This window comes from Chlamydotis macqueenii, chromosome 3 (genome assembly GCF_036417535.1).
Source record: "Chlamydotis macqueenii isolate bChlMac1 chromosome 3, bChlMac1.mat, whole genome shotgun sequence".
In the NCBI taxonomy this organism is placed as follows: Eukaryota; Metazoa; Chordata; class Aves; order Otidiformes; family Otididae; genus Chlamydotis; species Chlamydotis macqueenii.
In genome coordinates this window covers 37,535,784-37,553,256 of record NC_141558.1, presented here as the reverse complement: position 1 = coordinate 37,553,256, position 17,473 = coordinate 37,535,784, and the positions used below count along the sequence as shown (strand labels likewise).

At 39.4% G+C, this 17,473-nt stretch overlaps 1 protein-coding gene across 6 annotated transcripts in view; it reads right to left on the bottom strand.

The window, feature by feature from the left end:
* Positions 1 to 264: 264 nt before the first annotated feature.
* The window catches only part of DOP1A (DOP1 leucine zipper like protein A), a 68,264-nt gene continuing 51,055 nt past the window's right edge, over positions 265 to 17,473 (bottom strand). For 3 of the 6 annotated variants that reach the window (XM_086745975.1, XM_086745976.1, XM_086745978.1), the window contains 15 exons: positions 17,119 to 17,174; positions 16,517 to 16,621; positions 15,684 to 15,750; positions 14,694 to 14,838; positions 14,364 to 14,443; positions 13,718 to 13,827; positions 13,403 to 13,552; positions 11,571 to 11,632; positions 10,766 to 10,918; positions 9,478 to 9,614; positions 7,788 to 7,843; positions 6,743 to 6,907; positions 5,090 to 5,219; positions 3,063 to 3,122; positions 265 to 862 (listed from right to left, as the gene is read on the bottom strand). In XM_086745975.1, coding sequence (XP_086602101.1) covers positions 557 to 862; positions 3,063 to 3,122; positions 5,090 to 5,219; positions 6,743 to 6,907; positions 7,788 to 7,843; positions 9,478 to 9,614; positions 10,766 to 10,918; positions 11,571 to 11,632; positions 13,403 to 13,552; positions 13,718 to 13,827; positions 14,364 to 14,443; positions 14,694 to 14,838; positions 15,684 to 15,750; positions 16,517 to 16,621; positions 17,119 to 17,174 — 1,782 coding nt within the window. In that variant the 3' untranslated portion in view covers positions 265 to 556. Of the gene's footprint in view, positions 863 to 3,062; positions 3,123 to 5,089; positions 5,220 to 6,742; positions 6,908 to 7,787; positions 7,844 to 9,477; positions 9,615 to 10,765; positions 10,919 to 11,570; positions 11,633 to 13,402; positions 13,553 to 13,717; positions 13,828 to 14,363; positions 14,444 to 14,693; positions 14,839 to 15,683; positions 15,751 to 16,516; positions 16,622 to 17,118; positions 17,175 to 17,473 lie in introns of those variants that run through there. The other 3 variants (XM_086745977.1, XM_086745980.1, XR_015258323.1) reach the window with 3 other exon arrangements.

Sequence of the window (17,473 nt, the reverse complement as noted above, 5' to 3'; positions counted from 1 at the left end):
ATAGCATTTAGAATCATTTTTAAGAGGTCTTCTGCGGCCCTTATTACTCCTCAGCAGCCCGAAGGGGCAGGGCCAGTGGGATGTCATGTTTTAATACATGAGTATCCTCAGCCACATATTTCAGTTCAGGGTGTCTGCCTCTGACAAATGTTTTCTTCATTACAGTCCTGTATTAACTCCTGGCATAATGGTATCTTCCAGATTGCTAAATAAGCACAAGTTCCAATGGATCAAAAGAAGAGAAAAAATAAACTGGAGACAAACTGAAAAAATGTGCACCTTGTATTTTTTTTAGTTTTTTTTTTTAAAGACAGAACTCAAGACAACAAAACATGTACTGTAAATAGTAGGCACCATAATCAATATGAGCCACCAATATTTAAACTTGATTCAGGCCACATCCAGAACTTCTCTTATTTACAAATATTTAACTTAAATACAACATTAAGTATTTCATTACATACAAAGTAAGAAAAGAATACTATACAACTGGGAAAGATACAGTATTTCATTTAAATAGTTACATTACATATAAGCTGAATAGTACCAGTTTGATTCACGTTTTTATGACTCCTTCAAGAAAATCCTTCTCAACCATTTCTTCTATCTTTTGTCTTGCTTTGCTGGAGAAGGTCTTGAGGTTCTCCATTTTTATGTCCTTACTTGGAAAACAGTTGGGGTAAAGGACAGGGCTCCCTGAGTGTCCAACGCATCTGCTTGTGACTTTGCTGTTAAAAACTTGGCTGAGTACATTGAAGAAAGGCAGAAGCTGCTCAATGCTGCGAACAGTGTAGATGGTTAAAAGCAAGTGACCTGGTTCCCAACTGAGTGTTTTCCCTGAGCTGTCCTCCTCTGGGTTTTTCTGTAAATACAGATAAATGGGAAATAATTACTGGACAAAATAGGAAAAGCACAGGTAAAAATAAAAGACTAGTGCCCAATAAAGTATTTTTCCATATTCCAGAAATATTTGTCCTATAAATGAAATACACGTATGCTGGAGTGCAGTTTTGGAAGCGGATCTCCTGCTCCTCCCCTCATCACGTTTTGCAGCAGCGGTGGCTGGGCAGCCAGATGGCCGACACAAATGGGAAAGCTGTGGTGGGTGTTCGAGTTCACTGCCTCAGTGCAGGGCTGCCCCAAAGCAAGGCAGCCCCGCGTCCTGGCACCTGCTGTGCTGCCCTGCAGAGCTGCTCCCAGTGCAGCATCCCCCAGGGAACATGAACAGCCCAGGCTGGTGACAACTGGAATTGCAGCTGCTTGGGTAAGTTATGTGCTACTTCACCTGCTTTCCAAAGCAAGCTGGTGTCTGAAAACGCTCGTGCTTCACCCTACTACCAGCATTAGTGACAATAAACCCCAGAGGAAGTTAAAATAGAAACAAAGCATTTTCACTGTGATGATAAAGTTCAGAGTTTTCAGGAAAAGCAAAAGCAGTGCTGTTTTAAGTATCAGAAATCACACATATAGAGGCTCTAAGCAGAGACTTGAAGTTCTCTCAAAGAAAAACGGTTCACTTAGTCATTGCATGTTCTCAGAAGACCTCAGTTACACACCTTCCATTTCATGGGGGGAATTTCAAGGGAGAGAATTTCAGGAATCCCACCATCGAGGGCAGCAGTCACACACCAGATGCCCTCAGGCAGTGTCAGTACACTGCTGTAACCCTGCTTAGGGTTGCCTTAAATACCCACATACTAAAATACTAACATCCAGCTGCTTATATGATTGACAGTCTTCACACATTGCCTTTTTTTTCTTTGAGTCAAAAAACATACTCAAATCTAGACAAAAAGGCGCTCTCACCACTAGAAACACCTTGTTTGGACTGTTTCTGACAAACCAGTATGGGAGAGCTTCTACTGTAAAGCAGAGTTCCAGCAATGCTGGTTTTTAGTCCATGAGGAAGGAGAAAAGCAGCACAAAGGCCACATCAAGGAGAGCCACCTCCTGATCTGCCTCTGACCAGTGCTTCCCTCCTGCTGCCCTAGCAATGCCTCTGCTAAGGAGGGGGGTCTGAGATGCCTGTAGGTGGCACAGCTCCTGAGGAGCAGGTTTGTAATCACAGGAGAGTGAAAGGAAAGAACAGCAGTGGGAGCAGAGTGCAAGGTAAGGATTACTGATTGCACAGCCTTTGAGCAAACAGATTTTCTTCAAGAGATTACGCTTTAGCAAATACAGTTGCTGCCCTTTAAATGAAGCAACTGTCTTTTGCACTTCAGGAGCCTACAGGACATCCATTTCACAAAACCCAATTAGGCTAAAATTAAATATGAACGTTTAGTATTTCAATCTGGTGGTTTGGCGGAGATTACCATTCAAGCTTACTGTTTATTCTCTACAAAGTCTCAAGAAAATAAATGCTGATAATGAACTAGAACAAAGGGAAGACTGCTTTCCAACTCAGAGAGAGTTGTTGATGCCTCCTACTCTTAAAGAAGTTACTAGTTTTAAAGTTTCTCCTGTGAATCTAGTGTGAAATTTTTAAAGAAGAGAGGCTTTTCAGTATTGGTTCTCTACCATGCTTATTACTAGCCAGTGGGGAGCACGGACTACCACCTCCAGCACGCAGCAGGTGTCAGTGTTACACAGCAGCCAACCAAATGGGATGCACATGCTAATTCTCTCTCTGAGCAGTGAAACACAATCTGTCCAAGCCATTTCCTCATGGCAGTACCTTGGCAAAAACCACTAATTCCTCCTTAACAACAGTTTACTTGACAGAGACCGGATTAGGGATTGTGTGTTTCACACCTGCCATTTGGCAAAATTATTAGTAGTTCATTTTATAATGATTTGCAATCATAAGTCTCCTTATCACTAACATTAATTTTTCTAATCTATTTCACATAGGAAAGCAACTTTAAAGTAAATTTTTATGTTATCTATAAAGATAAGGGCCCTCATGATCCTTTCACTTCAAAAATCTGTCAACTTTGTCCTCTAACAAGACTGATCTCCCTCAGTTCTTACTGAAAGCTAAATACTGCCCAGGGCCCTGAGGTGATGGTATTATTATGGCAAGCCTGTTTCACAACTCAAGCATCAAAGGCCACCCTCACCTGATGCTTGGCCATCTCCATTCCCTCCAAAACCACCGTCTTAAAGTCCTCCTGTTTGTCCTGTGGAAGGAAAGAGGAGAACTTTCAGACTGCATTTCATATATCAAAATAACACTTTGCCGTGAAGGCCGTGCAGTTGCCTGGTTGGGTGCTGTGCTTCAGCTAAAAAAATCACCCACCCCAAAGAGTCCATGGTCTGGAAATGGCTGATTCTGAAGCTACTGTGGCCAAGGCACTATCAGACAATAACAGCACTGCCAGTTTCTCCTTCTGTTTATTGCCAGGAGTGCCGAAGGAGGTTTCAAAGCACGTTTCCTTCACACAAGAGAGCCTGAGCAACACCGTACTACAGGAAACTGAGTATTATAAGAGTGGCCTGAAAGAAAATTAAAATCCACTGGAACATTTTGCTCAGAAACTGTTATTTTCTAAGAAAAACCTGCATCTATATGCAATAGCATTCTCCTCTGCACAAAGAAGAAATGGCCTGGAAGTCAGTATGTATTCATTACCTCACGTTTATCTCACCATCATACCCCTAGCTATGGTCAGTGTGCAACTGCTGCCATGACTAGGGGGTTCCAGAAGTTCCAGGAAGTTCTCTATATTCTTGAAGCATACTGTGGAACTCCTGATTTCAGTCACCTATCTCAACATACAGTACTTACCAGCATGTATATTTTATATATCATATGTAATTTATAAGTCATGCAGAAAGATTATTTGGAGTGTGACCACTTTCTAACAGGTATAGCAGACTACACTGAACATCAGGGTTAGAGGCTATGTCTGATTAGCCTCAGTTAAAATTGATTATTCCTTGCAGGAAGTTTCATCTTCATGGTTCAAAAACAATAAAATTAAAAATGCAGATGTGCCTCAGATACTTGTTTTATCCCCTAAAGTTGTAAGACTTGCTTGAATAGTTACAGTCAGATCTGAACTAAGTTGTCCCTGAATTTTACTTGTACGTCCAGCAGTAGTTTCTTTGCTCAGTGAAAACATTAGAGATTGTAAATGCAGTAGCTACACCAAGCTGCCAGTGTTACAGTCCTGACTATGCCATCTATTTGGAGGGAAGTCCAAAAACGACACTTCAAAGCTCAAAATGAAACTTCCCATATAGCTTCGAGCTTCCTCTCCCTGTTACCCCAGCGCACCCAGCAACCTCTCCCAGTGAAGTGCCTGCCCAGGGGGGTCTGTCCTCACAGCAGGAACAGCAATGTATCTTACAGAAATTTTCTTACTTTGTGGCAGCAGAAGGGAACACCCTGGGACAGAGCTTGGCCAGCTTCCATCAGCTTCAGCAGCAGATCAGGCCTCCACCTCACCCAAGCTAAGGTTTTAATATATACCTCAAGCACCAACATAATGACAATCCTTACTCTGCTCCCACTCTACCAACTGTGCAGCCAAGATTTCCCCAGAACTGTTCCTACTGCTCTCTCCTTTCTTCCATTCATTGTAACTGCTTTGGGGAAGAAATCCAGCCCTCCCTAACTCTGCACAGTCTCAAAACTCTCCGTTCCATCATTTTTACGAATGACAGTTTTCTAAATATTTAAATGTGATTATTATTAACAAAAATGCTTTTCTACTTCAAAAGGTAGTTAGCTATACTAGTATCTACATATTTGACTGGCTACCTGAAAGTGATTTTACATTAAAATATATTAGACACTGAAGCATATTTTATTTTTTATTTGAATAATACAAATAATACTTTTAATTGTAAACTATAAAGTCACTGACCATCGCAGGTTTGGGTTTTTTGTTGTTTGGTTGGTTTGGGGTTTGTTCTTTTGTTTGTTTTTGTTTTGTTATGGCTTTGTTTTATATATATCTACATGTGGTTTTTGCCTGATGCTGACTTGAGATTACTCTAGGGGGAACCTCCCACACCAGATGAACAATGAAGAATGGAAACGAGTTTAAAAAAAAAATATATATTCAAAATGAAACAGTGCTGTAAGTTACTGTACATGAAACCTTTAAATGAACAGCAAAACTGGGAGAAAGCGACATACCTTTGCTTTTTTTCGCAGCAGTTTTGCTAGACGCACCACATATGGTTTGAACTCCCTTTGATGTGTACCCTGTCTTCGTACTTCCAAGCCTGAATCATCTGATGCTTCTGGAATAAAAGCCCAACGATACCTGTCATGAGATAACACAAGCAGACATTATCCTTCCTGAACATGCTGGCTTTTCTGCTAGATGTAAAAATATGAGTGGATGAGGGGATCTAGTTAAGTATCAAAGAAAGAGAGGGGTGGGGGGAAAAACAAAACCAACCCACAAGAAAAACATCAGTTTTTGACAAGAAAGAATAGGAAAGGCACATTCTGAAAAGCAGGAAATAACATGGCAAAGAATGTAGCATGGCCTTTTTCCTTTAGAGTTTCTGAGAGTATTTAAGGATGCCAAGAGCAAGATAAGGCAGAGCAGCTAAAACCGGTCATATTCACATCTTCATTGTGTGCAAGAGAACTGAAAGCAATTCTGAATTATAAAATACTTGTTGCTTAAAACATTTTGCAGCACATTTGCAGTGCTTACTCTAACACACAAAGTGTTCTCAAAATACCATGTTGATAACAGAAACTCAATTATTTTACCTATTCATAGGCCAATGAGATGAAGTGGACCATGCCCTTCCCCCCACCTTGCTGCATTACAAGGAGTGGCTACTTGCATTATAAACTATAAAGGAAATCCAAGTTTCTGTTCTTAAAATTTCAATTCAAGCCTCTATGAGAATGCCATAAAATACACTGTGATTCAGCATGACTACTGTCTTTCCAAAAATGTACAGTAATGACCTAAATAAAACTGGCTGGCTAACAATAGCGTTTAGGGTAGTTTGGAGAACTGAACAAGGATTATGAACAAAATCCAAAAAAAAAATAAATAAATGAAGGAACCTTCGAGATTAGCACTAGATTTAAGAAATACTACAGGGTACAAACTGACACAGTGTCAGCAGGCCCTTCCACTCTGTGGCCCACACAAGTGTCTTAACTACCAGGATAATTAGAGGTGACCAAATGTCTACAGAGCTGTGCCAGGGCAGCAGCTCTCACATGATCACCACTGTGCAGTGTAAAGAGAGATACTTTCTTTTGTCCTTGGTGGCCTCTCATTTCTAGGATCTTCAGCAAATGCCAGTTTTGCCTTAATTTTTTCCCAACAGAACAGGATCGCAGAGGCACTGAGGAAACAGTTTGCACACATACACCGTACTGACCAAGAAAAACCTACGGAGTCCCCTTCAGAAGCAGGTTTGTTGCAAAATCTTCCAGTCAGACCATGCAGGAGTAGTCTGAGTCATGCTAAGGCAACATATAGACCTCTTATCTCATGCATTAGTCACTGAGACAAGTGGGTGTATTTTTAGTTCTTAGACATCACTGCAACTAAATACTTTAGTGAACAAATCACTATTACTGATCAGCTTCCAAGCGTGAGCAATCTCTTGCACAAGCTAAATGAAACCAGCTTGAACTCATTTGGTGTGTAGCATCATTTGCTCTGGGGGCCACTCTGACACTGGGAGGGAACGAACTGTGGGCTGCCCTGGGTGAAGGCCAGAAAAGGAATGGAAATAGGAAAAGACTTTTATGCACTAGAATTTTACCAAGAGACATGGACAAACTTAAGTGACAGCATCTTCTACTCACATCTGAAACTGAGGCAGGTTTTCAGATGGTAAAGCTAGAGCCAAGTCCAGAAATTTGCAAGCAGACAAGTACAGGTTCAACCATCTCTGGCTATTGTAGGATGTGGAGAAACCATTGCCGCCTGTGTACGTTGTCTCCAGACCAGCAACAGATGGGCCAGAAGTTCTAAAATAAATTAGAGCAGGCAGGTGAATCACAACAGCCTTCTGCCACTATGTGAACATCATCTTGCTTACTTGCCTTTACAAACACACAACAATTTACCAACTTAATCCTGAATCCATAAATCAAAGCAGAACATTACAAGTCTGTGCTACGAGTGGAGTTTTGTATGATGTTTTGTGTGTGTGTGTGTACATATACAGACACATGTGTACCTCATTCCCAGACATCCAAATTAAGAGAAAGTTTTAAATTGCCAGTCATGTCAATATTACTTTATTTTAGGGAAAAATTCTTCAAAAGAACAAAGAGAATCTACAAAAAAAAATGTGAAGAATATGACGTGGGCAAATAACTCCTGTTCTTTTGAGAAGTCTGCCACTACTGCTGGCATTGATTAGATCATACTGTGCAGAAGGTAGATGGGACAGAAATGTACAATGAAATAAGAAAAATTATCTGCCTTAACTTTATGTCTTTCAATCACATTTTTATTTAGTAAAAAAAGTGCATCAGTCTTATTCTAAATAAATGTATGATACCGAAAAGCTATGAATCGTGCCACGCATATTTTAATGGCAGAAGCAGTGTCATTTTACCCAGGAAGACACCAAGAACATACTTGCGTTGCATAATTTACCTTAGTTGTTTATGAGCAATCTAACAGTGGGATTTTTTTTTTTAATTTTTTTTTTTTTTTCCTTTCTTTTGTCCTGAATGGTATGTCCCTGGTACTGCAGTCAGACTGAACTACCCTTTTCTTGTCCTTCTCATTTGAGCTTGACAATTCTAAAGACAAATTATTCTAAAGAATGACTTGACTGCCCATCAGCACGCCAGGAGACTGTTATAAAGTTAACAAGTGGGAAATTTGTAAGTTTACCTGGAAATGTCTTCATCAGCAGTGAGCTCCTGTTCCATCAGTAAGAACACTTGTACCTGAAGATCAAATGCTGCATTTTAATGCCATTTTTTTATGGACTGTGACTCAGGAAAGTGCTTTAAGTAGGTCTGAGTAATAAGCTTTAGAGGAATGGTTTGGAGCTTTATTTCCCTTCCTGGATGATGAAATAACCTAATGTATGAGTGGACACTGACACCCTAAAGCTTTTTAATCCCTTATATATAGCCTGAGCAGCACAAGGACCATGGCTCTTTTATGGCTAGAAAAACTCTTGGAGGCTAATCCCCTCTACCTCTTAGAGAGCAAGACCTAAAAGAAACGAGAACAGAAGAATCACATAATGGAGCAGTCAAGCTCAGTTGTGAATTCCCACAAGTAACATAGTCTTGTCCACTGAAAGTAGTTCCGGGACTGTGGTAATTTGTGTAAAGACCAGGGGACACAGCACAGCAATCAGAGGGCCACACTGAGTGGAATGGATTTCCTAATATTTATACTATTGACATGCTCAAAATGAAATGCATCTATTGCTAAAATAATGCACTTGATCTTTAAAATAGTTTATATAGCTTTTCTCCTTCTATTGCTTAGATCTGTTGTTAACTAATGGCTAGGTTAGGCATCTACAGATTAAAAAAAAAAAAAAAAGTCACAGCAGTGATTCTGATTTCTTATCTGTTTTAGCCAGTCATAGAATTATAGAATGGTTAGAGTTGGAAGGGACCTTCAAAGATCATCTAGTCCAACCCCCCTGCAAGGAGCAAGGAGCAGGGACATCCCCAACTAGATCAGGTTGCTCAGAGCCTCATCCAGCCTGGCCTTGAATGTTTCCAGGGATGGGGCATCTACCACCTCTCCGGGCAACCCGTTCCAGTGTTCTACAACTCGCATTGTAAAAAAATTTTTCCTAATATCCAACCCAGATCTACCTCCCTCTATTTTAAAACCATTACCCCTCGTCCTATCACAACAGTCCCTTGAGAACTCCTTGGCTTACACGCTAAATGGACCACAGGATGCACCAACCACTCTCCTCCATTCCCACTGCCAAAGCTGAAACCCAAAAGAGCGCGTCAAACTGCCAACACTGTACACTCCACAGGTAGCAGCTCTGAAAACAGGTGTTTATCCTGTCTTGTTATGCAGAGTAAAACAAAAGAAAGAAGAAAGCTGAGCTGAGGCTTGTATAAATCTAGTTATAAAATTTCAGCCACAATGTGATCTGAAAGACAATCAACTGCCAATACAACAAGGATTCTGTCTCCTTCTTCATGTAGCTTCTCATCCTCCTTGATGGAGGAAGAAGGCTAAATGACCAGGAAAGTAGAAACAGGGAATACTGAGCAGAGCAGGAGTGGGAATGGTGGAGAAGGTACACATACGCAGGCAGAAATTGAAGTAGGAGTCAGCAGGGAACAATTAGGGTAAATGCAAATTTAATTCAGGAGACATCCGAAGAGCTCAAATAGCATAAGCCAATAGATGTTCCATTTGGTTGAAAAAGCAGACATTAGGACTATGAAAATAAGTCAGCTTTCAAACTTGTGTCCATTGTACGTTTACACACACATTATCTAGAAGAGATTTTCTTAAAAATATTGAGGAGGAATTATGTTGCGTCTCAAATTTACACCTGTCTTCCAAATCATGAATGCTAACTGTAACTCACCAGTTCAGTGATCATGGTTGGCCAAAGGGAGGTAAGGTGCTGCGGAGACATTCTTAAAAGCAATACTCTGAAAAACAGGAACACTTGGGAATGAAGGGTGGGCACCTGTGGCAAACGGAGACTTTCTACCAGCCTTTCTGAAACAAAAAGCCAAGAAGGTTTCCTCAGTTCAGAATAATTCCAACTAGCATTTTCTCCTTCCCTCATTTACTCTCAATTTTTACTTTTTCCTTTTTCTGTCAACATAAAAAATAACCACTTTCACCAAGCAATGAACAAAAGCAAGAAACCTCAAAACAGTGCACTTGCATATTTTGATTAAAGTTCTCCACAGAAATGCATCTGGGAGTTTTGCTCATCTTACGTAGAGTTTTGTCCATTACAAAAAAACACAATTTAACAGATTCCAAACAATACAAGAACAGTCTGAACAGCTAGGACATACTATCACTATTAAAAGGCTACATCATCGTAGTACACAGGATATTACACAGGGACAAGCAGCTCTTCTTTAACCAAAACCACCTCTAAGCATTCAACATATAAAGCAGTTTTTCAGTCAGACCAACACGTGAACTTTGCAGTTCAGACCAGTAAAACCTGATATCTTGACCATAGTAAGTCCAGCTACTAATTTGATCCACAAACAAACTTCAAAGAATAAATACTGGATCAAATGAAACAAGAAAGATGATGCAATTGACCTTCCATATGGAGGAAGAGACCAAAGTGTCCACCTTGGTAGCACTAAAAGACAATATATCTAGAAGCTGCTGCTGTAACTATTTGTATTGTCTCAGAATAAAACCAAGCAGCTCCCATTCCCAATCACTTGATCTAAAACATTACTTAGAAGAGATATTCTTCAGTGATAACACAGGATAGATAAACAGAACAGCACAAAAAACAGTTAGAGAAGTCAAGAATTCAAAACTTCAAGGTCAGCCTTTCTATTTATCCCAGTTGATAAGTGTTTACACCTTGGATGTTCATGGCAAAACAAATGTTGCAGATACCCAAGGACATTAATCAAGGTATAAAATGACAGATCAGTGACATAATCTGAATAAAAGTCGACTGGAAATCATGAATTCTGTGTAGTTTGTAATCATTCAAGACTGAAAAAGTTCTGACCAAAATCTGCAGAATCTTTGCATCCAGCCACAGAAATTGGTACCGCACACTGATATTTCAGGGGACAAATTTACCTGCTGTTATCCCGTCATATAAATATTCCTCAGCTAACACCAGAGGCCAGAAGTCCACTAAATGATACATTTTTACTGACCTTGTATGTCTGGAAGGTATTTCTGGTATTGGTCTATTTCACTACTAAAAATTGCGAAAGCCAGTCTCTTCAGGAGCATAGCACGCTGTTCCAGCTCGACATCCCGATTAGCAAACAGATTGAGTGAACTGCTCTGAGCCACAGCCACCCGTGCTGAAAGAGAAAATGTATAGTGCAGGGACTAACTTCAAAATTTCCCTTCTATTTCACTTTAAGGCACAAATAACTCTTACTTTCATTGCATTAAAGTTATTTGAAAGCAGGTATTAACGAGATGTATGGTCTGCAATTTGTATTTTTAACCACAGTGATTGAAAATACATGTTGAAAGGAAACTTGTAATTATATGCAATAGTGCCTGGGTTTGGGGAGTTGGGGAGGCAGTTTACCCTTGTTTGGTTTTTTTTTTTTTTTAAACACAATTTGCAGGTATTAGATGCTCAGAAGTTTGGAACGTGCCGAATCAATTTTTCCTTAAACCGAATTAGTGCCAGATCCTAAAAAAAACAAACCTCCAAAAGCAAGTAAATAAAAAAAAAAAAACCTCCCAAAACCATCCCTACTTCCTCTGCTTGATCAACTTTGCCACACAGGCAAAATTCACTGTGTGCGAGGACGGTCTCAAATTCTCTCAAAGTTATCTTATTTATGGATCTCCAGAAACAAATAGTTAAAGATAACATGGAAAACACTGAATAAAGCATACAGATTGCAATAAATGTTGAACAAATGTTTTCTTCAAGATACTTTCCTTTTTTAACGTCTCCCTTGGAGAAAAGTCATTACTACACCAATAAATACTTACTCATCAAATCTCTGAATGTGGTTTTGTCATGTGTCATCAAATTATCCATAATAGCTCTCCAACTACAAGAGGAAGATTGTATACAAATCAGATAAGCAATAAAAAAGCAGGAATTTACAGGAATATGTACAGAGCTTTTTCTGCTCTTTTATTTCAGGCTAAGGCTTCCAACCCAAGCTTTCTGCTACATAAGTACCATTTAATTGGTGCGATTTGAAACTGTATTTCTTGAACCTCCTTCTCAAGAAAATAAGGGATGCCACCCAGAGGGACCTTGACAGGCTGGAGAGGTGGGCCCATGCAAGCCTCATGCATGAAGTTCTCACTACAAGAAAGACATTGAAGCCCTGGAACGTGTCCAGAGAAGGGCAACAAAGCTGGTGAGGGGTCTGGAGCACAAGTCTTATGAGGACCGGCTGTGAGAGTTGGGATTGTTTAGTCTGGAGAAGAGGAGGCTCAGGGGAGATCTCATTGCACTCTATAGCTTCCTGAAGGCAGGTTGTGATGAGCAGGGGTTTGGCCTCTTCTCCCAGGCAACAAGCAGGACCCAAGGAAATGGCCACAAGTTGTACCAGAGGAGGTTTAGATTGGATGTGAGGAAAAACTTTTTCTCCCAAAGAGTGGTCAGGCACTGGAATGGCCTGCCCAGGGAGGTGGTGGAGTCGCCGTCCCTGGCAGTGTTCAAGAGGCAGCTTGATGAGAAGCTACAAAATATGGTTTAGTAGCTGTGGCAGCAATGGCAGTGGGAAGACGATTGGACTAGATGATCTTTTAGGTCCCATCCAACCACGTGATTCTATGATTCTAAGTTCAACAGGGCCAACTGGGTCAGAGCAATCCCAAACGTGGATACAGGCTGGGCAGTGAGTGGACTGAGAGCAGGCCTGAGGAGAAAGGCTTGTGGGTACAGGTGGATGAGAAGCTGGACACGAGCCAGCAATGTGCACTTGCAGCCCAGAAGGCCAACCACATCCCAGCCTGCATCAAAAGAAGCGTGGCCAGCAGGTCGAGGGAGGTGATTCTGCCCCTCTACTCTGCTCTGGTGAGACCCCACCTGGAGTACTGTGTCCAGCTCTGAAGCCCCCAGCACAAGGAAGGCATGAACCTGTCGGAGCGAGTCCAGAGGAGGGTCCCCAAGATTATCAGAGGGCTGGAACACCTCTCCTATGAGGACAGGCTGAGAGAGGTGGGGCTGCTCCGCCTGGAGAAGAGAAGGCACCAGGGAGACCTTATAGCAGCCTTCCAGTACTTAAAAGGGGGCCTGCTGGAAAGACGCGGAGGCATTCTTTATCTGTGAGTGTAGCAACAGGACAAGAGCTGGTTTTAAAGTGAAAGAGGGTAGATTTAAATTAGATATAAGGAATAAATTCTTTACTGTGAGGGTGGCAAGACACCAGAACAGGTTGCTCAGAGAAGCTACCGATGCTCCGTCCCTGGAAGTGTTCAAGGCCAGGCTGGATTGGGCTTTCAGCAACCTGATCTAGCACAAGGTGTCCCTGTCCATGGCAGGGTGGTTGGAACTAGATCACCTTTAAAGGTCCCTTCCAACTCAAACCATGCTATGATTCTGTAAAATGTTAACCACCTTTTTTCCTCATAGAAAAAAATAATGAAAAAATCTTGAAACAGAAAAAAATAGACTTGTGCATAAAAATATACATTATGTAAGTGAGTTTCACATTTCATATGGTAATTTAAAACACAGAACAGCCCTCTATTTCTCCCAACAGAGATCTATTGGGAAATTTTGGTCCACATTATACATACTCTTCTGTAATGGTATACATAAAATTTGTAACAGCCATCAATATAAGCAGGAAAGAAAGTCTTACTGGTTAACACATGAAGCATCCATCTGGAAGAAACTGGAATCCATAAAGAGGTCAAATGCTTCCTTTTTCCATGCTCTCCTTGTATACTGATACCCACTAAGACTGCTTAATAACTGGACACAGGCTCGATAGCTGGATGCATTGTGAGCACTAAACAAAAAGAAGAAAGTCAACATGAAACACTTTTGAATTGTTGCTTTGCAGAAAGTTTGACAGACATCTCATACTTATCATGCCTGTTTCAACTTAAGAGTCACCCACCAAATTTCAACTGGCTGTAGAGATCTACATCAATTCAACAAGTTGTAAATATACCTGTGATTACGGAGGTAGGGAACAACATAGTGCATAATATTTACAAGTAAAGGAATAACCCTCTCTTTTTCATCACTGTAGAAAACCATATCCAAGAGATGAGCCAAAACCTATTAAAGGAGAGGGAGGTATGTTACCATTCACTCTCAAATTGCATTTTATTTACTATTCAGCATTTTTTTTTGTATGATGCCCTTTACTGAACATTCAAGTTTGTGATAGAAGTGACTACACAAAATCCAGAGCACAAAAATCCCATCATTTTTAAAACAAAGGCAAAAACACAGAAGCATAAGCTCCTGGGCAAAACATTCTACAAAATAAGCTACAAGAAATTTTTTTTTTTTTTAAGATTGACTGCGATTATCAGCAGTAAATAACACATACCACTAATAACACACAAAATTTGCCACCAAAAAAGTTTCCTATACTACACATCTGAAAGGCCATGCTTTACTCCTCATCTCACTGAATCTTTATACCTGAGCTAGTAACAAAGTTTCATGTATGGTTACATGACAGGACCCAGAATCCATTCACATCAGTGTTTCCCATCAAATCTTTCCCCAAGTTTCTAGTTCAAAGCTTTTCACAATACAAAAGTTTATTATCAAACAGTATTTGTTACATCTGAGGAGACATTTACCTCAGAAAGTAAGGTCAATGCATGGACACTGTAAACAGATGGAGTTATGTTTGAAGTTTCCATTGCTGGAGACAACATATCTAAATGAAGACAATAATTAAAAAAATGTCCAAAGTTAGTTTTCTTAAGCCATTATTTATCTTACAAGCATATTTTAATAGTGTATATTTTCAAGATGTACAGCCTTTCCAGATACACTGTGTAAGATACTAATGCCTGAACAATATTGAAGCATTTTTAATATATTCAAATACAGTAAAGCTGTCCTCTTTGTTCATTTTGGCCTGATAATTAATATTTTATTTAAAACAGAGATGAAAATGAAACTACCTTCAACATCTGATTCTAAGTTGTTTCCATCAACCATAATCTTGGGGGAAGGCTTAACCTCCAAGTTTCGTCTTAGCCAAGTAGTCTGTTCCAAGGAAGAACCAGCAATTGCTCCAATAGCATCCACTATCTTGTGTGTTACATCCTAGTAGAAAAAAACCCAAGCATTTTAAGAACTTTCTGTTGTCCTGATGTGTTTTTGTAGAAATCTACATAAGAAATTAAGTATTCTGTTCTGCATTATCAGTGATTAATAACTCCACAGAAAATGAGACGTTTTTTAGCAGATTATAAATAGTACTAAGTAGAAGATGCTGAAGAGTCATTTAAGACTACAGAACTGGTATGTTAGATAATTCTAGTACATTCAAGCATTTATTGTTCAATATTGTCCTGGTTTTGGCTGGGATTGAGGTAATTTTCTTCTCAATAGTTGCTGTGTTTTGGATTTAGTATGGGATTTGGTATGTGAAGAAAGCTGATAACACACTGATGTTGTTAGTTGTTGCTAAAGAGACCAAGGACACTTTCCAGCTTCTCAGGTTTCATTAATGTGCAGATTCAGAAAGCTAGGAAGGATAGAGCAAGTACAGTTGACCTAAACTGTTTAAAAAGAATACTCCATGCCATAAACATCATGCTCAGTACATAAGTGGGAGTTGGCTGGTGAGAAGCTTCCTCTCTCTCACTCCTTTGCTTGCTGCTCCGTTTTTTTTTTTTTTCCTGTGATCACTACTCGGTCATCAGGTGGTGAGAAATTGTGCATAATTCCTTTTGTATATTTCAGTGTCTCTATACTTTATTATAATAATCTTTCTTTGCTATTTTAGTAAATTGTCTTCATCTCAACCCATGAGTTTTCCTTTCTTCCCAATTCTCTCCTCCATCCCACTGGGGAGGGGGAGAGCGAGCAAGCAGCTGCATGGTATTAGACTGCTGACTAGGGCTAAACCATGACAAGTATTTTCAAAGAGACAAATAATTTCTTACCTGGAGATCTCTTTGATCTTTCTTGTTCTCCAAACTTGGGTTTTTCATAATGAACTCATTAAGAACACTGTAAAAATATAGACATAGATAAGGATTTTCTTCTCACAATACATTATTCAGTAATTTTAAGAGCTAGGACAAATCTGAAGAAATGTTCATGCACAACACTTATTTACTAAACCTTCAATCATTGCTGCTTACCAGTATTCTAGAAAACATCCTTTCAAGTTTCTTAAACTATTATGGTATGATCAAAACTAACTTATCAAGAACATGTTGTATTAGACTATACACAAAAGTATCCTTAGAGACAGTTTACTCGGGAAGATAAATTCCAAAAATTCAAGAAAATTGTCCTTGAAGCTTTATACAGAAAATCATATTCAACATTTCATTTCTAACAGTACAAACAGCCTCCATGCTGGGAATGAATCCTTTCTAGGAGACTGCAAATCTACACATACCTAAGAAACAATCATTGAACAGTAGGTTTAAGTTTCTGATTTTTCTTAGAAAATAACTACACAGAGCCTGAATCACTCACTAAGTAAGGTAAGATTGTGGCTTATATCATATTAGAACATAAAAATTAACACATGTAACCACTTCTCAGAGAATCAATTAATTTTATATTAATTGATATAAATCAATTAGATATTTATATATTTATTTATATAAATTGATATAAATATATATCAATTGATATAAATTAATTAGAGCAATAGCTCTACCACTCAAAAATAAGTGATAGATATTTGAAAACACGAACACTTCAGTATGATTTCACACACATTTGCGCTTATCTGGAAACTGCAAATAGTAAAAGCACGTACCCAAGTATGAGGAATTGTCCTGGAGCTGGAAGACCAACCTGGATAGAATCTTTTAACAGAAGCAGCAATGCTGCCCAGCTGTCTACTAAGCTGGTCACTGGAATCCTAAGAGAGAGAGCAGTGATGGCAATGAAAACAGCATAATCTCCCTCAGGTATTCCTCATTTTCTTTCTACCTCATAATTCTCCTGTCAGATACTGTGACTCAACATTCATACAGATTCTTTGTTTTTTAATTTAATGTTAGGTAGCTACATCAAGTCATTAATAAAAGGAGGAAGGCAGAGGAACAGTGTACTTGAAATACATGCTGTTCAGTCCAAGGTTGGAGTGGTACCAGTGAGTTACAGCACAATTAACATCAGCTTTCCTTGTGCAGGATGTAGATTTCCTGCAGGATTTTTAGGTGGGATAAGAAAGGTGATGCAGAACTAGAGCACTCAAAATAAATCTTTTTTTATGACACCTGTAGTTCAAAAACACTCTTCACGATTTATATTACACAGGCTATTTCTCATCCTAAGAATTATAAAAAGATGTAAAATATTCAAATTGTCCATCTGCTTCTTGATGGCAGAAATATAATTCAACTTCTTGCCTACCTTTGAGTATAAGCATAGAAAAACTGCAACATGCAGACTTCCAATGAAAGGTGTTTCTAGAAAAAGATATAAAACCTGTGTCATCAGGAAAAAGAAAGTGACATTTTTTTCCCCTCACTTGCCAGGGCAGAACTGACAATGCTATAATGTTACTGCAGTGTCTGAAGATATAGCTTAATTCATTAACAGGATATTATTAATGTCCATTTAGACATCTCTCTATGAAGTTACTCTTTTTTTTTTTTTTAACTCCCTCTTTTCCCCATTTCCCTTTCCCACCTGAAAATAATCAACCTGATGCTAGGGTATGCACCTGTTTCCCTAACATAAGCAGCCTATCCCCACAATACATAGT